The 17,164-nt window shown below is 38.6% G+C and overlaps 2 protein-coding genes across 3 annotated transcripts in view; one reads left to right on the top strand and one right to left on the bottom strand.

Moving 5' to 3' along the window:
- Positions 1 to 17,164, bottom strand: part of LOC117296312 (vacuolar protein sorting-associated protein 13A-like) — a 108,315-nt gene that overhangs the window by 10,192 nt on the left and 80,959 nt on the right. For both annotated transcript variants that reach the window (XM_033779160.1, XM_033779161.1), the window contains 6 exons: positions 16,683 to 16,922; positions 15,596 to 15,730; positions 14,440 to 14,591; positions 13,859 to 13,961; positions 1,491 to 1,610; positions 751 to 884 (listed from right to left, as the gene is read on the bottom strand). In XM_033779160.1, the coding sequence (XP_033635051.1) occupies positions 751 to 884; positions 1,491 to 1,610; positions 13,859 to 13,961; positions 14,440 to 14,591; positions 15,596 to 15,730; positions 16,683 to 16,922 (884 nt within the window). The remainder of the gene's footprint in view (positions 1 to 750; positions 885 to 1,490; positions 1,611 to 13,858; positions 13,962 to 14,439; positions 14,592 to 15,595; positions 15,731 to 16,682; positions 16,923 to 17,164) is intronic.
- Positions 7,841 to 12,294, top strand: LOC117296313 (cystatin-A2-like). The gene is made up of 4 exons (XM_033779162.1): positions 7,841 to 8,057; positions 8,527 to 8,603; positions 9,824 to 9,925; positions 11,739 to 12,294. Exons 1-4 carry the CDS (start codon positions 7,991 to 7,993, stop codon positions 11,853 to 11,855), a joined length of 363 nt encoding a protein of 120 aa, XP_033635053.1. The 5' UTR covers positions 7,841 to 7,990; the 3' UTR covers positions 11,856 to 12,294.

The raw sequence follows: 17,164 nt of genomic DNA, 5'->3' as shown, positions 1-17,164 counted from the left end.
TGACCTTTTTCATCCTAAATTCTTGCTTTAATGCTTACCTACAGTGTATGGCTTTCTCAAAGTGCTTACATTTTATCGGCAGGTAAGCTCAGTTTGAAACATGGGACCTATTTATAAGAGATGTTATATTTGCAACAGGGATAAAGAATATTAATTTTGTTTTTTTACCCATACAGCGATGTGTGTTAGCACTGTATACTCCTATGAAAAAATATCACAGGCATGTTACTCGGATGGGATTCGAACCCACGACCCTTGCAATTCTAGAGCAGTGTCTTACCAACTAGACTACCGAGGTTGCCCGGTAGCTAGAGGCAGTTAGAATCCTATGTTTTTGCAGCGGGTACCGCAATGATATAACAGATGTTAAATTTGTATCGGGGATAAAGAATAATTTTTTGCTTAATTAAAGCAGCTCCATGAAATTTGACCCAGGACTCAAACCCACTCTCTGGTAATCAGAAACACCAGGTCCCAGTTTCACACAGCTGCTTAAGCAGTTATTATTGCTTAACAATTCTCTGCTAAGCAAAAATGAGCAGGGTACCAGCCACAAATTGTACATGTGACATGGTAGTTTGGCTGGTAACCTGATGCTGGTAAGCATAATTTGATTTTGCTTAGCATCTTTTCGTGCTTAAGCAGCTCTATTAAATTGTGGCTCAGGATTTGAATCTAGTGCTCTTGACCTCTCGGCTATGACACGCCCATTACCATAGCAAGTCAACATGGTCCTGACTTCAAACTTACTTTAATTCAACCTCAGTGACCTCTGTAAGAGTTGATCCCACTGACTCCACAAAGAAGCGTACCAAGTCTTTTTTGAAGCTGGTTGGTCTGTCAGTAACGTGGGGTTCTCCACTCAGCGATAGACTCACTCGGATCTGTAATAAGCGGACATCAATTAATAGAACCAAACAACCACAGATTACAGAATCATAAACATGAGATTTGAAAACTTTGAGTGGTGTAGGAAGTGAAAGACAACCATGGAAAAATCTCTTTCTATAAAAAGTGGTGGTTCTGATGAGTGATAAGATGAACCAGCGGGCCCCATTTCATAGAGCTGCTTAAGCACAAATTGTAGCTAAGCACAAACAAATTATGCTCACCAGAATAAGGTAACCACCCGAGATACAACATCACATGTTCAATGACTGGTACAAGTGGAAAAGTATTAAGCATTTTTTTCTGCTTAAGCAGTTCTATGAAATGAAATTGAGCAGAGATAAATCTTGATAACTGGAAGCAGTGCGCTCTTTTTCTTCTTTCTCTTGAAGATGAAAAGCTATTCCAAGAAGTGGTCCAGGTTGGAGTATTAAAATTGGAGTGAAAGATCCTTCTATTTATTTATAAGTCCTGAGAAAGCATGCCTTTATCTTAAAATTACAGAAGCTGACTTCTACTTTACAGATTTGGGGGGGGGGAGGGGGGGGCTGAACACACAAGAGATGTTTTTAGTATATTTGGTTGTAAAATGAAACACTTACTTTGAGTGGTGACAGGTGGAAATATTCAAAGTACATCGGTGATTTACCGTCAGCAACCACTGATGATGATGCACGCAGTGACCGTTCAATGTAGGCTAGATCAGCTTTCAATGATACAACCTGTGAAGATTATATAAGAGAGAGAACATGCTGATGTGGTAACAATGCAACTCCAAAGAGGTCAACAAATGCTGATTCAAAAGCAGTCACAATCTTCAAGGTGGTCTACAGAATGTAGTTCAAAATTCCGGCTGGCCGTTCCAAGAATATTTGCATGGGTGGGGTCAGGTGTCAAACAATTTCTAAATGGCAGTCTTAGGCTTGTTTGTGTACGAGTCTATGAGAAGTTTTCAGAGAGACAGCAGACCAGTCTATGTTGTACAAACTCCAGTGGGTAAACAACCTTGCTCTTGCCATTCAAACTCCAAATTATGTTTCTCAAGCGCAATCTGTTTGAAGTCAGGGAATGCGCCATATTTTTGGTCACCATGAGGGCGCCCTCAAGAGTATTTTTATCCGGGGGTATATGCGATTTGTCGTGCACAGGTTCAATAGGCGTTCTGTCACTTTTGTTGCACCGTAGTTTTAAGTTGCTTTAGAGGTGGGTTGTATAGGCTCCTTCAAATGTCTTATTGTCCGTGATTGATTAGATGTCTGTGTTGTTAATGTGTTCCGGTCTTTCATATCTGTTTTGGGTAAGAATGAATATACCCCCGGAAGTGATTGAGAGCGCCCTCACGCGGTCAAAAATATGGCCCATTAACTTAAATAATGAGCTGAGTCATTTGAAAAAAGTGAGCTGATTTAGCCAGTTGCTAACTGGCGGTGTAACAAACCGAGGACTTGATGGGTTAAATTGCCATCGTGTTAAAATACTCTTTTTGATCTTGTGACTGTGTATCAATCTTAGTTGCTAAGTTAAGTGTGGTGTCACAATATAATTCACTATGGTAATAAGCTGACAATCTAATAACCTAATGAAATCAATCCCTGGAAATGTACAGAGGTCTTTACTTTTGCATGAAAAAGCTTATTTACCCAAAAATACGAGGGACGAGCTACGCATACATGTAGGTTCTCTTTTTGAGTTCTCATCCAGAAAAAGAAATTCTGTTTTATCGCAAAAAATTATACACGTACATGTACATACATTGTAGTTTGCAATTGACTTCCCTCATTGCACAATGTGAACTGGCGTACATATGTAACTTTGGGCTTTAGAGCTGCTTTAACAGAAAATATTGCTTAAAAAGCTTCTGCTAAGCAAAATACGAGCAGGACACCAGTCACAAATTGTACATAAGAGATGACATTATTGCTGGTAACCACATTTTGGTAACCATAATTTTTTTTGTGCTTAGCGTCTTTTTGTGCTTAAGCAGCTCTATGAAATTGGGCCCTGATGGTCAATCTCTCATGAATTAAAACGTCTATCATGTCTGCAAACCAAGATGTCAATCTCAATCACAAAGTGTACTCGTAATGATCAAGACTGAAGTCCCGTACTGAGTACGATTAGACCCTGTCTGTGACAGAAATGATAATGAACTAGTTCAGACAAAATATAAATAACTGATAATATTGTACTTAGTTTTTAAAGCACAAACTTAAAAAGCCCCCCCCCCCTAATAATGCCATAATCTTACTCTCAGATAGTGAGAAGCGAACTTCGAGTGCAACAGCTGTGCAATTCACAACGGTTCTAGGCTGTGATCATTATTACTTTAGTTTTTTTTAAAGAAAAGTGACAGACATAAGGAGTTCAATAACAATTAATAAAACCAAATCTTAACTTGTGACCCATATCATAGTAGACCAGCCAAACTTTAAAAAGTGCTCTAGAAAAAAAAACCACGGCATAGTTTGTTAATGGCTAGCATCCATGGTAGATGTATGGATCATGGGCTCGGGAAGACGATTAGGGTGGATGCCCAGCTTGATTTTGAATTTTAAGGTCATTTTGGGGTAAAAAGGTCAAAAAAGGTCAAAAATCAATATTTTCAAAATTTATGTCAAATTTATTCACATTTGATAGATCTATCCATGAAATGTGTTTTTAACTTTATGTTGATACTAGAAACCTATGTAATTAACGTATAAACTTTGACCTTGTGCACAAATGTATAGCAAAATGAAGTGTAAAAGTGTGATTATCTTGAAAAGGGTACATTTTGAGTACACCAATTGTTTTTGTACTCCCCATCCTCATTGGTGCATTTATTGGTTTCAAATAACTTTTTTTGAAAGGTAAATATACCCAGGCAGTTTTTGAGAAAAAAAAATAATTCAAATACCACCTTCATGTGGGTCTTACCGACTTATTTTAAGGTCAAAGTTTCAAATAAAGCAAAAAATTAGCATTTTTGAAATTTTCACAAAATTTGATTCCAAGTGATAGATCTATCCATAAAATGTATTTTTACGTTAATGTTGATATGCCAAACGTATGTAATTAACGAATAAACTTTGACCTTGTACACAAACGTATAGCAAAGCAAAACGTGAAAGTGTGATTATCTTGAAAGTGTAAATTTTTAGTATACCAGCTTTTTTTGCACTCAATGGTGCAGTTATGTGTTTCAAACAACTATTTTTTTTGAAAGGTTAATGTACCCAGGCAGTTTTTGAAAAAAGAAATTACTCAAATACCACCTTCGTGTAAGGTCATATTGAGGTCAAAAAGTGCCAAAAATGTCAAAATTTAATTTTTAAAAAAATTTTCACCAAATTTTACCCCAGGCGGCAGATCTATCCATAAAAAATAGTTTCATCATCAAAATGACATGCCAAGTCTGTGAAATTATGAGTTAATCCTTTGTCTTGTACACAACGTATAGGAAAATTAAATCTTCAATTGCAATTTTCTCAAAAAGTGCGTATCTTGAGCAGTGTTTTTGCACTTTCTATCCCAGCAATGCATATAAATGTTTGAAAACAACTTTTTTTTGTGAAAGGTCAATATACCAAGGCAGTTTTAGTTTAAACTAAATTCATATTACACCTTCCTCATTGGTAAATTGAAACAAGAAATGCGTATGCTGATTCATGCAATTAGTTTGATATAGTAGTTGTATAGTTTGACGTGCTCAAAAAATGCATGTTTGTATCAAAGTTATTTCAACACTCCCAATCTTTCCAAGTACATGTATGCAGTTAAATACACAACTTTTATTAGTGAATTAACAAAGTTGAACATTCTTTTTGCAGTAAAATTTTGTTTTTTCCTAGGTAGGCCTATACATTGTAGCTACGATGGGGGGTATGGGGTATCGTGCAGTGGAACATTGTATACTTTCTTATCTGGAGTGCCATTAGTCAAAGCTAACTCCAGAGCTACATGTAACCAGGCACACCAAAACCAATACAGCCTGACATACTTTTATGCCAAGTTTCTTTGATGAAAGAATTCTCACTACTCTTCAGACACTAGCAGACAGCAATGACACTCTCATCACTTTGATCAATCACTTTGTGGACATAACACAGGTCAGAAACATTCCATCATCACAGTTGCCCGGCCACTATACACTTCAGGAAGAAATGAACTTAAACGGGCAAGTCCAAAGTTTGAGATTTAAATCTTTTTCAAGGAAGGACTACGTCTGCTTAAACAAATTCAACAAGCACTCTAGAAATCCAAACTCCCGACTGTGGTCTCATTACATTGTGATGGTGGAGATTGAGATCCAGGACTCGGAAAGACAGATACTTGATCACCAATCTGGAAGCTTTTTCCGTAATGCTGCCGTCCCCATCATCTATGACCACAGTAACTTTGATCGATATGGATGTGTTCATCTGGCAGATATGAAACTCCTCAAGAAGACAGAGATGTTGATGATGTTTAGAAGCTTTCATAACAAACAGTAAGATTTGATGTGTTCCGACTAAACCCAACCTTGGCGAAGAAGATGACACAGACTCTGATATTGTTAGAGAGATACCACTGGTATCTTTGACAACAAAAGACATTGCACCAGTTGCTGTGGTAAAGTGATCTTCTAACAACTCCAAATCATGAAACGCAGTATATAATAACCATCTGGAAGCACCGTCTGCTTCAAGAAACTGATGGTTTTAGTGACGCCCTGAAGAAAACATTGCGCAAAAACTTTCTCTGATCTGTACAATGCAAATGTTTCAAACAAACGAATTATGTACGGTACAAAAGGCTATCAAAACGGACAGAAAGTTACTGCAACAATTGCTCAATGCTGCCACTGGAACCTACAACCTGGTCTTGATCGCTAGATTGGAGAGGGCTCCACCAAGGCAGTGACACAGTCGAAGAGAATGGGAAAGAAAAAGCCAATTCGAAAGTTCATCGATAGACCGGGGTTCCACACCTATACACGTCAGGTATGGGCTATTGAACAAACCTGATCTCAAGTTCTTGTCAGACGTTTTTGTAGAAAGGGCAAGGGTCTACTGGAAAGATGAGGAATAGTACAGGCGGGGGTTCCTTTATGTTACGGAAGCCATGGTCCTTTAGGAGAGATGACGTTTTGAGGACACCTTAGCAGGCTGACACCCGGTTGATGCTCCATGCATAGAGGCAGTCAATGAAGGATAAGAGTGATTTGCAGGTGGAGAAATGTCACATTTGTGTGTTCAAAAGCGTCAGAAACTTGGAAATAAATGCACATTAGTTACCCGATAGGTGCAGTAACTGAGAGACTTGCCAAGCAAGTCTCCGAAAAGCAAAGTTAATATGTGTCAAGGGAATCGGCCGTTAAGGAGAACTTGCTCTCATTGAGCAGTTTGGTAACACTTGTGCACCTTGGTATAAAATCATCAACCTTGTCAGGCTCCAACTCTTTGATAAATAAGGCGAAGAAGTGTCTGGAGATGTTACCGCCAACAAGAGATGCACTGAAACTTCACACAGCATAAACTAGGAATACATGGACGTCTCATCTCTCACACTGACACAGACACACATGAGCTTAAAAGAAAGAGTGGGGTTACCTGGAAGACTACCCCTATCTCAGATGCTTGATTTGAGCTAGTTTTATTAAGGTGCAAATCAAAGGGCACCAAGTCAAACTGTAAAACTATGTCAAACTGTTCTGCGTGAATAGCATACAAGTACCTTTTTGTTTCATTTTACCACATAAGAAAGTCTGATATGATTTTTTTTAATGCCTTGGTATACTGACCTTTCAAAAAAAAAGTTGTTTTCAAACAATTATATGCATTGCTGGGATAGGAAGTGCAAAACACCGTATTGTGCTCAAGATACGCACTTTTTGAGAAAATTGCAATTTAAGATTAAATTTTCCTACACGTTTGTGTACAAGACAAAAGATTACCTCATAATTTCACAGACTTGGCATGAAACTATATTAAATGGATAGATCTGCCGCCTGGGGTAAAATTAGGCGCAGAAAGTCAAAAAAATTAAATTTTGACATTTTTGGCACTTTTTGACCTCAAAATGACCTTACACGAAGGTGGTATTTGATTTTTTTTTTTTTTTTAAACTGCCTGGGTACATTAACCTTTCCCAAAAAATTTGTTTGAAACATATATATGCACCAATGAGCTGGGGAGTGCCAAAAAATGCTGGTATACTAAAAATGTACACTTTTCAAGATAATCACACTTTTACGTTTTGCTTTTGTATACGTTTGTGTACAAGGTCAAAGTTTATCCGTTAATTACATACGTTTGTCATATCAACATGAACGTAAAAATACATGTTATTGATAGATCTATCACTTGGGGTCAAATTTTGTGAAAATTTAAAAAAATGCAAAATTTTTGCCTTATTTGAAATTTTGACCTTAAAATGAGTCGGTAAGACCCCCACATGAAGGTGGTATTTGAATTAATTATTTTTCTCAAAAACTGCCTGGGTATATTTACCTTTCAAAAAAAGTTGTTTGAAACCAATATATGCACCAATGAGGATGGGGAGTGCAAAAACAATTGGTGTACTCAAAATGTACCCTTTTCAAGATAATCACACTTTTACACTTCGTTTTGCTATACATTTGTGCACAAGGTCAAAGTTTATACGTTAATTACATAGGTTTGTAGTATCAACATAAAGTTTAAAATACATTTTATGGATAAATCTATCAAATGTGAATAAATTTGACACAAATTTTGAAAATATTGATTTTTGACCTTTTTTTACCTTTTTACCCCAAAATGACCTTAAAATTCAAAATCAAGCTGGGCATCCACCCTAATCGTCTTCCCGAGCCCATGATCCATACATCTAGCATGGATGCCAGCCATTAACAAACTATGCCGTCCAAAGTGTAATTTCACACTTTGGCTGGCCTACTATCATCAATCTAGTTAGATTGACAGACCTACCAAGAGCTTGTATTTATTCAACCCAGTCAACTTGTGATAAGCTAACAGCTGGCGTCTCATTAAAAAAACTATAAATTCTCATCAAACCCTGTTGAAAATTCATTCCGATTTGACCGAAGCTGAATTTCGACTACTGAACTCAATCGCAGCACCTTGCCTGACAAATAGTAAAAATGGCCGGCCGAGTATCATCCGTGTTCCTCCTCATTGGAGCCTTGTTTTTGGCTGTCTCCGTACAAGGTAAAAAATATCCAGTTGAAATTTAACTTTTATTTCTGCAAAAGTTGCTTTTTATTGGTTTCCAGTTAGTGATACTTAGTGATAAAAAGCTGCGTATAGAATAGAATGAGCTGTTGCAAACAATTTACAAACCAAAAGGACCCATGGTATAAATGCAAAAAATAGTTTCAAGACCTGACGATTCGACCCTAGCAGAGTCTTCCATCTAGCCTTTAAATTATCATATAGGAAAGTTTTTATTTTCAGGATGTATTGCTCACCAATTCTGTCAGTGATTTTCTTGCAATTTTGATGATCAATGAGCACAAATTTTGGACAAATTCTTTATTTCATTCATATGTTGGGATACACCAAGTGGTAATACTAGTCTTTGACCAATTACCAAAGGTGTCTAGCGCAAGAACTCCATTTTCTTGGATGGTAGCCTTGTACTCATTATATAATTTGTCCATTTGTCCTGGCTTTCCAGAGATCTATGGAGGAGAAGCAGGAGGTTTGACTGACCCCATGACAGCCACTCCGAAGATCCAGAGATACATTGACATGGTAAATATTACATGAAAACTCATCCCAGTGTTTCATTGCATTATTAGTTCCTCTCAATGTTTTATCAAATTTGAATTCCTTTATATGTGGTCATCTTTTATAAAATGTATTTCTAGGACGTATTTTATTTTTACCTTTTAATGCTGAAGTGCGTTGACGAGGACCAGCATATAGGTAGATAGCTAGAAATTCAGCTTTGTGCTGCCATTTTTTTTTTTTTTTATAAAAAAATGAATGGATGATTTATAAGGAAAAAAAAAAAACCAAGATATGTTAGCCTGGTAGTTGGAACTACGAAGCAGCAAGGTTCGCTGGCCAAGTGCCAGGTAGTTTGGGACTGCTTGTGCGACACAAAACACAATCGTCCACAGTTTCACATTAAACTTACAAGGTTTAAAAAATAATGATGGTAAAAAGCTTCCCTTAAAATATTACCAGCTGAAGTGTTGTAGTTTTTGAGAAATGAGTAAAACAATTTCAAGAAAACAATTGTTGGTCTCGGTTAGATGAAAATCATTTTTTGAGTGGATTTACGCGACTCTACTGAAACATTGCTCTGTGATTTACACTTTTTTTTCTCAAAAACTTGATGACTAATGAAGCTGAAACTTGAGACATTATTTTGAAATGCGCTATTATTATTATTGTTATTATTAATATTATATTCATAAATACCCCAGACAGTTTCTCTACTCCTATTGGTGGAGAGCGCGTCAGGTGGGTGTGCATAACCCTTTTGTTAATGCACACTGGAGCTCTGTTTATGCACACTGAGCTGCTTCCACGTGTCGGGCGCGCAAGATTATCACGCGGAACGCGCAAATCATACCTATCAGCGCGTAATCTAAGCGCGCGGGCGTACACACAACCCACGCGCCTCAAAAAGATTCTTCACAAAGTTTCGGGAAAAAGAATTTCAAACCTCGAATTTTCACATGTTAAAGTGTGTATAACTGTATTTGTTTACATTTTTTAACAAAAGGGCATTTATGAATGGGAATAAAAGAGTAGTGACTTGTTCTTCAACGTCCGATTAAAACCTTGCAGGGTCGTTGCCGTGCGATAAAGGCCATCGCCTTCGGCTCGAGCATTTATCACATGGCCGCCGACCCTGCCGGCTTTAAACGTATGTTGAAGAACTCATCGCTACCCTTTTATTCCCTCAATAATAAGCATGATTTAAGATAGGCTCAAAACAAAAGTCTGTCCTTCTTTTTTAGGTGAGACCTGACGTGGAGAGTGATGTCAACAGGGTACTCCAAGGGTACAAAGCACTGATCTACAGAACACAGCTGGTCAACGGAATCAACTATTTCATCAAGGTATTTATAAGACATCGCAGAGGGGGTCACTGCCATTTTAAAGCCATTGGACACTTTCGGAATGGAATTTTTTTTTAAGTTCACAGATTAACAAATAACTTACAGGAGTTTACAGAAGGTAATGGTGAAAGACTTCTCTTGAAATATTAGTCCATGAAATGCTTTACTTTTTGAGAAAACATTAAAACAATATCAATTCTCGATATCGAGAATTACAGATTTATTCTAAAACATATGTCATGACAAGGCGAAACATGCAGAAACAAGGGTGGGTTTCCCGTTATTTTCTCCCAACTCCGATGACAAATTGAGCCTAAATTTTCACAGGTTTGTTATTTTATATATAAGTTGTGATACACAAAGTGTGGGCCTTCGACAATACCGAAAGTGTCCAATGGCTTTAAAGGCAGTGGACACTCATGGTAATTATTCAAAATTACTAAAATAATTATTAGCATAAAACCAAGTACTTGGTGACGAGTAATGGGGAGAGGTTGACAGTAAAAAACATTGTGAGAAACGGCTCCCTCTGAAGTGACATAGTTGTCGAGAAAGAAGTAATTTTCCACAAATTTGATTTTGAGCCCTCAAGTTTAGAACTTGAGGTCTTGAAATCAACTATCTAAAAGCACACAACTTCGTGTGACAAGGGTGCTTTTTTCTTTCGTTATTATCTCGCAACTTCGACGACCAATTGAGCTAAAATTGTACAGGTTTTTTATTTTATGCATATATGCTGAGATACACCAAGTGAGAAGACTGGTCTTTGACAATTACCAATAGTGTCCAGTGTCTTTAAAGGCACTGGACACTATTGAAAATTACTCAAAATAATTGTTAGTATAAAGCCTTACTTGGAAATGAGCAATAGACAGCTGTTGATAGTATAGTACATTATGAGGAACGGCTCCCTCTGAAGTAATGTAGTTTTTGAGAAAGAGGTACGTTCTCACTCCAATATTAAAAGCTCTCAGGCTTGCAGCGTTTTATACGGCACACAAACTTGTACAAGGGTGTTTCTTCTTTCATCATTCTCTTGCAACTTCGATGACCAATTGACCCCATACATTCACAGATTTGTTATTTTTTTCATTTTTTTGTACATGTATGGATACACCAGGTGAGGATACAATTACACAATCACACATGTCCAATGCCTTTGACAGATCGCTCTAGGGAGGGTATTCCTTTGGTCAAACATTTAGGACCATAAAAACTTATTTGGTTAGAAGTATTGCAGCTAAGCATTGCCCTCCATTGTTTTATGTGCACACATTAATTTGTCTCATGTAGATACATTTCAGTCATAGGACTAAGTTTTGTTGTGTCTGTTTTTCTTTGTTTTGTTTTTGTTTTGTTTTGTTTGTTGTTGGTTTTTACTGTGCCTTGAACACCCAGCAGGGAGGATACCTGCGCATTACAAGTCTTATTATTATTATTATTATTATTATTAGTCATTCTGTTTCATTTATAGACGTTCAATACTACGCTTTGACCATTCTCTAGTTGAATGTCAATTTCATAGTTTTCACTTGATGAAATTGAATGGTTGACCAGCTCCTGCAGCTGACTTTTACGAAATTAAATGAGTCTTCAGACCTTATGGAAATGAAATCTTAGTCATTTTGACTGGTGAGTTCTAATGCGATAGAGCGATCATTTTCCAACAAAAATGAAATGAGTCAGGTGTTTAAAACTGCATATTGATCTTTGTTGAAATTGGCTGGGAAAACCTACTATTGTTTTAAGATACTACAAAAAAAGGTTTCAATTATGTTTTGATAACCGCATTTCTTTGTTTTTTTTGTGGCAGGTTCGAGATGGTGACACATACATCCACCTTCGTCTTTACAAGTCATTCGGTGGAGCAGTTAGATTCGTTAGCGCTAAGGATGGAATGAGTTACGACGACGAACTCGCTTACTTTTAGAATAACCACTGGGGACATTTGAGTCCAATATACTTTGAGGGAAATGTAATTTCAATTCTCTGGTTCACTGAGTTTGAATGGAAACTTGTTGGTGACTCTTGAATCTACTGAAGTTGTCATTTATGTTCAGAAACCGTTGTGAGTGTATTTCAGAAGCTTTATCAAACCTAATTATCCCCATGATACATTGTAATATCTACATACATTACATGTAACAGTTACCAATAAAACAACAAAACAGTGAAAGGGTTACAAAACACAATGCCACAATAACTTTCAGTATGAATTATAACGAAAAAGAAAAGCAATGAGCCCTATGTTGGTCAATTTAGTCGACGGAACTAGTCTCAACATTGAAAAGCTGTTACCTTTAACAAGAGTTCGGTAGTTATAGTAGTTGCTAAAAATAAAAGGTGAACAATGAAACCCGTATAGACGATAAGCAGTTTCTGTGTGGCTTAATTATAGGTGTTCGTTATTTGTGTTGACTCCTTGCACGGTGCGCGCAGTGCACTTACAATTTTGCTTACCCTGTCCCCCATTATGGAAGTCAAAACGTACAGAAATTGGTCCCCCTAAGTAGTGAAAATGTTAGACGCTCATTTTGCGAAGATACTTTCCTGATACTCGTCTTCAAGGGGTCCGTCTATAAGGAGTTACTCTCTAATATTCCCCAACCCCAGAACTTTCGACTCTATTAAAATGCATATACTATTAACCAGCATGACCTGTGCAAACCACTTTGAACAGATATTCATCAATACCTAAGACAGTTTATCCATTCTGATTGGTCAAGAGGGCATCACGAGGGGTTGTTTGAACGGATGATATAACACCAGTAAAAAGTGTTGAAACATGGGCATGGCACGCGACCTCGCATCTGTGCTTATAAGACAGTTTCTTCATTCCTATTGGTCGAGAGCAACAGCTGAAACAGTTGTGCAACATCACGCGATACAAGCGACGCGCACAGCATCTCCTTATAAGGAGTTGTTTACCCGAGGGCCTTACCATTTCATAGCTGGAGGGGTGATGTGTTAAAAGAAATCATTTAACTATAATTAGTTCATTTATTTTACCTTTTGACCAAAAAGTTTTGGTGTTTTTTGACCGAAAGGGTTTTTATGAATGGGAATCAAAGTGTGTTGAATCGGTTTTCAACTAGTGGTTTAAACCCGCCCAGGCCTGGTTCTTGTTAATTTACCTCGACTTTGTCTCGGTAAAATTATCAAGTGTAGGCCCCGGCGGGGGTTTAAACCACTAGTTGAAAACCTCTTCACCACACATTGATTCCATTATTATGGATTCAGGTGTCTACGTGAGTAGGTATACACATTCAAACCGAGGTAACAATTGAGGACAATAGGGTCCGTGGTTCGGGAAAGGTCCACAGTTGGAAAAGGTGTACAAAACCAATGTGAGCTGTTTCAAAAATAGTAGGGTCTAAACAAAAGAGGGACAATAGGAGGTCCACGGTTGCAGGCATATATACAAGCTTGTAATAATATAATAATTTGGGGGGCTAGTCATCCTCGCAGCTAAGAGCTGAGTTGCGAAGGACGCGGCTACAACGTGTTCGAGAAGCAGGCATGCAAGGGCGCCTTGGGGTTCCCAGCCACATCAACCCATTATGACCACGGAGCACAGCCAAGATCGAAAGTGTTTGATTTTTTCCCGAGGGAGGAAAACCGGATGGTCTGGAAAACCCTCGTGGCAGAGAACAAACGCACAACACAACTCACATGTGGCCCCGACCGGAAAATCGAACCGGGGTCACCTTGGTGAGAGGCGTGCGCTTTACGCACACGCCAACCATGCCACCCTGTGTGTCCTAATGGAAATTCTAGCCGCAAAGTTTTGTTGATGGTTTATGTTGCAATTCACTAACTCTGTGAAGAAATGCTAGTACCTTTGCTTGTTATACAAGTAATCAAATGGGAATGTTTGAAATGATAACAAGAGCAACAATGTGTTATGTGAACAACAATAGATGTTATTGTTACCTCATCCACTTCCTCTTGTACTCCAGTCACGATATCCAGAACTGACAGCAAGAATCCATTGTCGATCTTCACACTTGCCTCTTGAACGAGCACCTTGAAATATCTGCACAAAACATGATAAAGAAAGTGTTATTTCTGATGATAGTAATAGCAGCATACAGAAAGTAAGCTAGTCGAAATGTTGAGACCAACGGGAGACTTTTGGGACGCTTGGTGGCAGCAGACTTACCAGGTAAAATCCATTGTTCTTGGTAATATACGCGCGCTCAGAACTACGAAACAATGGAAATTTACCTGGTAAGTCTGCTGCCACCTAGCGTCCCAAAGTCTCCCATTAAGAACTCACTCCGCGTTGGTGAAGTTAACAAAAAAGTCCTCTCAATCCACTAAAGCAAAAGTATTAGTCGTCCGGGCCGATTTCCTACCTTCCGCCCAGGTAGCAGTTAAAAAGCAGGACAATTCTTTTAAGAACTGAGAAGTCTCCAGAATTCCGAAATCAACCCGCGATCGTAGAATAAATAGCTCGACAAGTTCTGAAAGAGAACTGCACTGGTCTTCTCATCCCCTTTGAAACTACTCACTTGACAGTGTCAACATCATTCTCTGGTACCTGACGTCGAAGGAATGACATCTCAATGAATGGTCGAGGCCCAGTCTTCTTGAGAATATCTTTTGGGATGGGAAGAACGTTTAGAACGGTCGGGAAGTACGCATCAAACAGCTGGTTGTCAATCTATGCATGAAAAACAAAAAATTTGACATGACTTTCAGAGATTTGACAAAAATTCAGACACTGGTTGCTGAGTGGTTTAGAGCATCAAATTCAAGTTCTAGTGGTTAAGTCATCGGGGTGTGGGTTTTTAAAACATGTGTCTTTGAGCAAGATGCTTTACTATTGTTGATCCTCTTTACCTAGGGGTATAAATAGGTAACTGCGAGGTTGATATTGTGGTTGAAAAAGTATTTGGAGCACCATGGCAGCCCAGGGCTGTATACTCCCAAGGAAGCTGAGAAGGATTACAGGAGTGCTATTGGCACAATGACAAGGCGGGCACTAATGTAAAGCATATTGATAAGTTTTGTAAAATGTGCTTTAAAAGAACTAGTAGTATCACAATAACAGACTGATCCCACCAACCACAGAAACTGTCAGTCAAGGGCATAATGCTCTAAATGAACACCAGCTTTCTGTTGCAGGGGAATATGTGCTTCACATTTGAGCGGTCAAACAAATGTGGGTACCAAAATTTGGTAAGAAGAGGTTTAAATGGCATTGGCTCTATTAAAGGGACATGTTGCCTTGGATCGGACGAGTTGGTCTTTGAAAAGCGTTTGTAACCGTTTGCTATAAAATGAATATGGTTAGAAAGATGTTTTTAAAGTAGAATACAATGATCCACACATATTTGCCTCGAAATTGCGTGGTTTTTCCTTTTACTTAGCGAACTAAACACGGTCGGCAATTTACGGGAGTAAAAAATTTGACTCCCATAAATGGCCGACCGTGTTAGTGGATGAGGTAAAAGGAAAACCGCGCAATTTCGAGGCATGTTTATGTAAATCATTGTATTCTACTTTTACAACATCTTTCTACCCAATGCATTTTACAACAAACGGTTACAAACGCTTTTCAAAGACCAACTCGACCGATCCAAGGCAATGTGTCCCTTTAAGAATGAGACAGTTACTTGGCTGACTTAACATATCAGGCCAGGATTCCATAAAAAAAACACTTACTTGTACTTTCTGGACTTTGACATGAAGACCTGTGTGATGATCGGACTGCCTGTAATGAACCCATAGGGCTGGGTTGAACAGACGGCGTAGACGTCCCTCTACTGGCTTACTGATGGTCTTGTTGACTAAATCAGCCTGGATTAGTAAACAAACAACAAACAAATCAATGCAATAACAAGTAAATCAATGCATAAATCAAGGGTTAAAATACTATAAAGTAAAAGTAATAGTAGTGGCTTCTTAAACGGTTATATACAACGTATGAATCCTGAATCCAGTCTGAATCCTGCACCCAAAGCTGAAAGTACTTCGTGTTCATTCTTCCGTGCAGGACTCCTTTCGCCCGCTTTGAACGCCAATACAACATAATGCTGATATCTGTCATTCAGTGACGCTCTAGGCGCTTAGTGGAACTATGTTTGAATTATAAGAACTACTTCTTTCACACAGCACCATGTAAGGGTTTCCAAGGTGCTGTGGCGCAATATGCCGCCAATCAAACCAGGAACAACGAGGCAAACCCCTTCTCTTTTCAATAAGTGCACTGGGTTCATTTTTTTCGTGCTTTACACAACTCACAAGACCAACAGCTTAATGCCCCATTCGAAGGACAAAGTATCATGGTTAAGTGTCTTGCTTAAGGACACAAGTGTTACGACTGGGACTCGAACCCACACAGTGCCAATCAGAAACACCAGAGTTTGAATCCGGTGCTCTTAATCGCTAGGCCATGAGACGTCATTGTTCATCAAGAATACGCCTCTCTTAATATTCATGCATGACGTCATAATTCTTGCCCAAAATGAGGCTAGATGCACAAGTCCGCCACCACTTGCAGTGGCTGCGCCTATAGCCTCAATTTGGGTTATAATTGTGACGTAGTAACTCATGCTCTCAAAACACACTTATTTAAATTCATCTAATTTGTTCAGTTTCTGCTATTTCATTCCACTTTAAATTGTTGTTTCTTTGTTATCGTACACTTCTTGTTGCAGCGCGTAGAAACCTGGTATTAAGCGCTATATAAATGCATATTGTTACTATTATTAGGCATAAATATTAAGAGAGGTGTTTGGAAAGGGCTTACCTCAACAGACTCCTCGATGGTGACTATACTCTGTCCGATCCTGTGTTTATCTTCTAAGATAGAGGAGAGCTCCATGTTGAGAGATTTCCACCTGTCTGGCTTGGTCTCCACCTCCCACTTGGCCGGACGGCAGTACAGACTGACGTACGCTACCTCCTCGTACTGGGTGTTGATTAGAGAGAGACCCACACCCTCCAGGGAGACGAAGAGCTCTAGGCTGGCGAGCTCTGAGATGTTAGCCTGAGGGGGTAAACATCACATAAGTACAGGATAAAAACAAGTCATTTTATGAAACCCTGCTTAATAAAGAATAGTAACATCAGGTAATGAGTTTCAGAGTATAGGAGCAGTGCATGAGAAAGAACGGTCGACAGAAAATCCAGGGTAGTCCGGAATGATTAACGCAGATTGTATAGGCAGATTGGTGGATATGGAGTAACTCAGTGAGCAGAGCCTTATTTTGAAGAGACCAGATGAAATAC

This window comes from Asterias rubens, chromosome 11 (assembly GCF_902459465.1).
Source record: "Asterias rubens chromosome 11, eAstRub1.3, whole genome shotgun sequence".
Lineage (NCBI taxonomy): Eukaryota > Metazoa > Echinodermata > Asteroidea > Forcipulatida > Asteriidae > Asterias > Asterias rubens.
The sequence above is the reverse complement of the archived record's forward strand: the minus strand, read 5'-3'. Positions and strand labels throughout refer to the sequence as shown.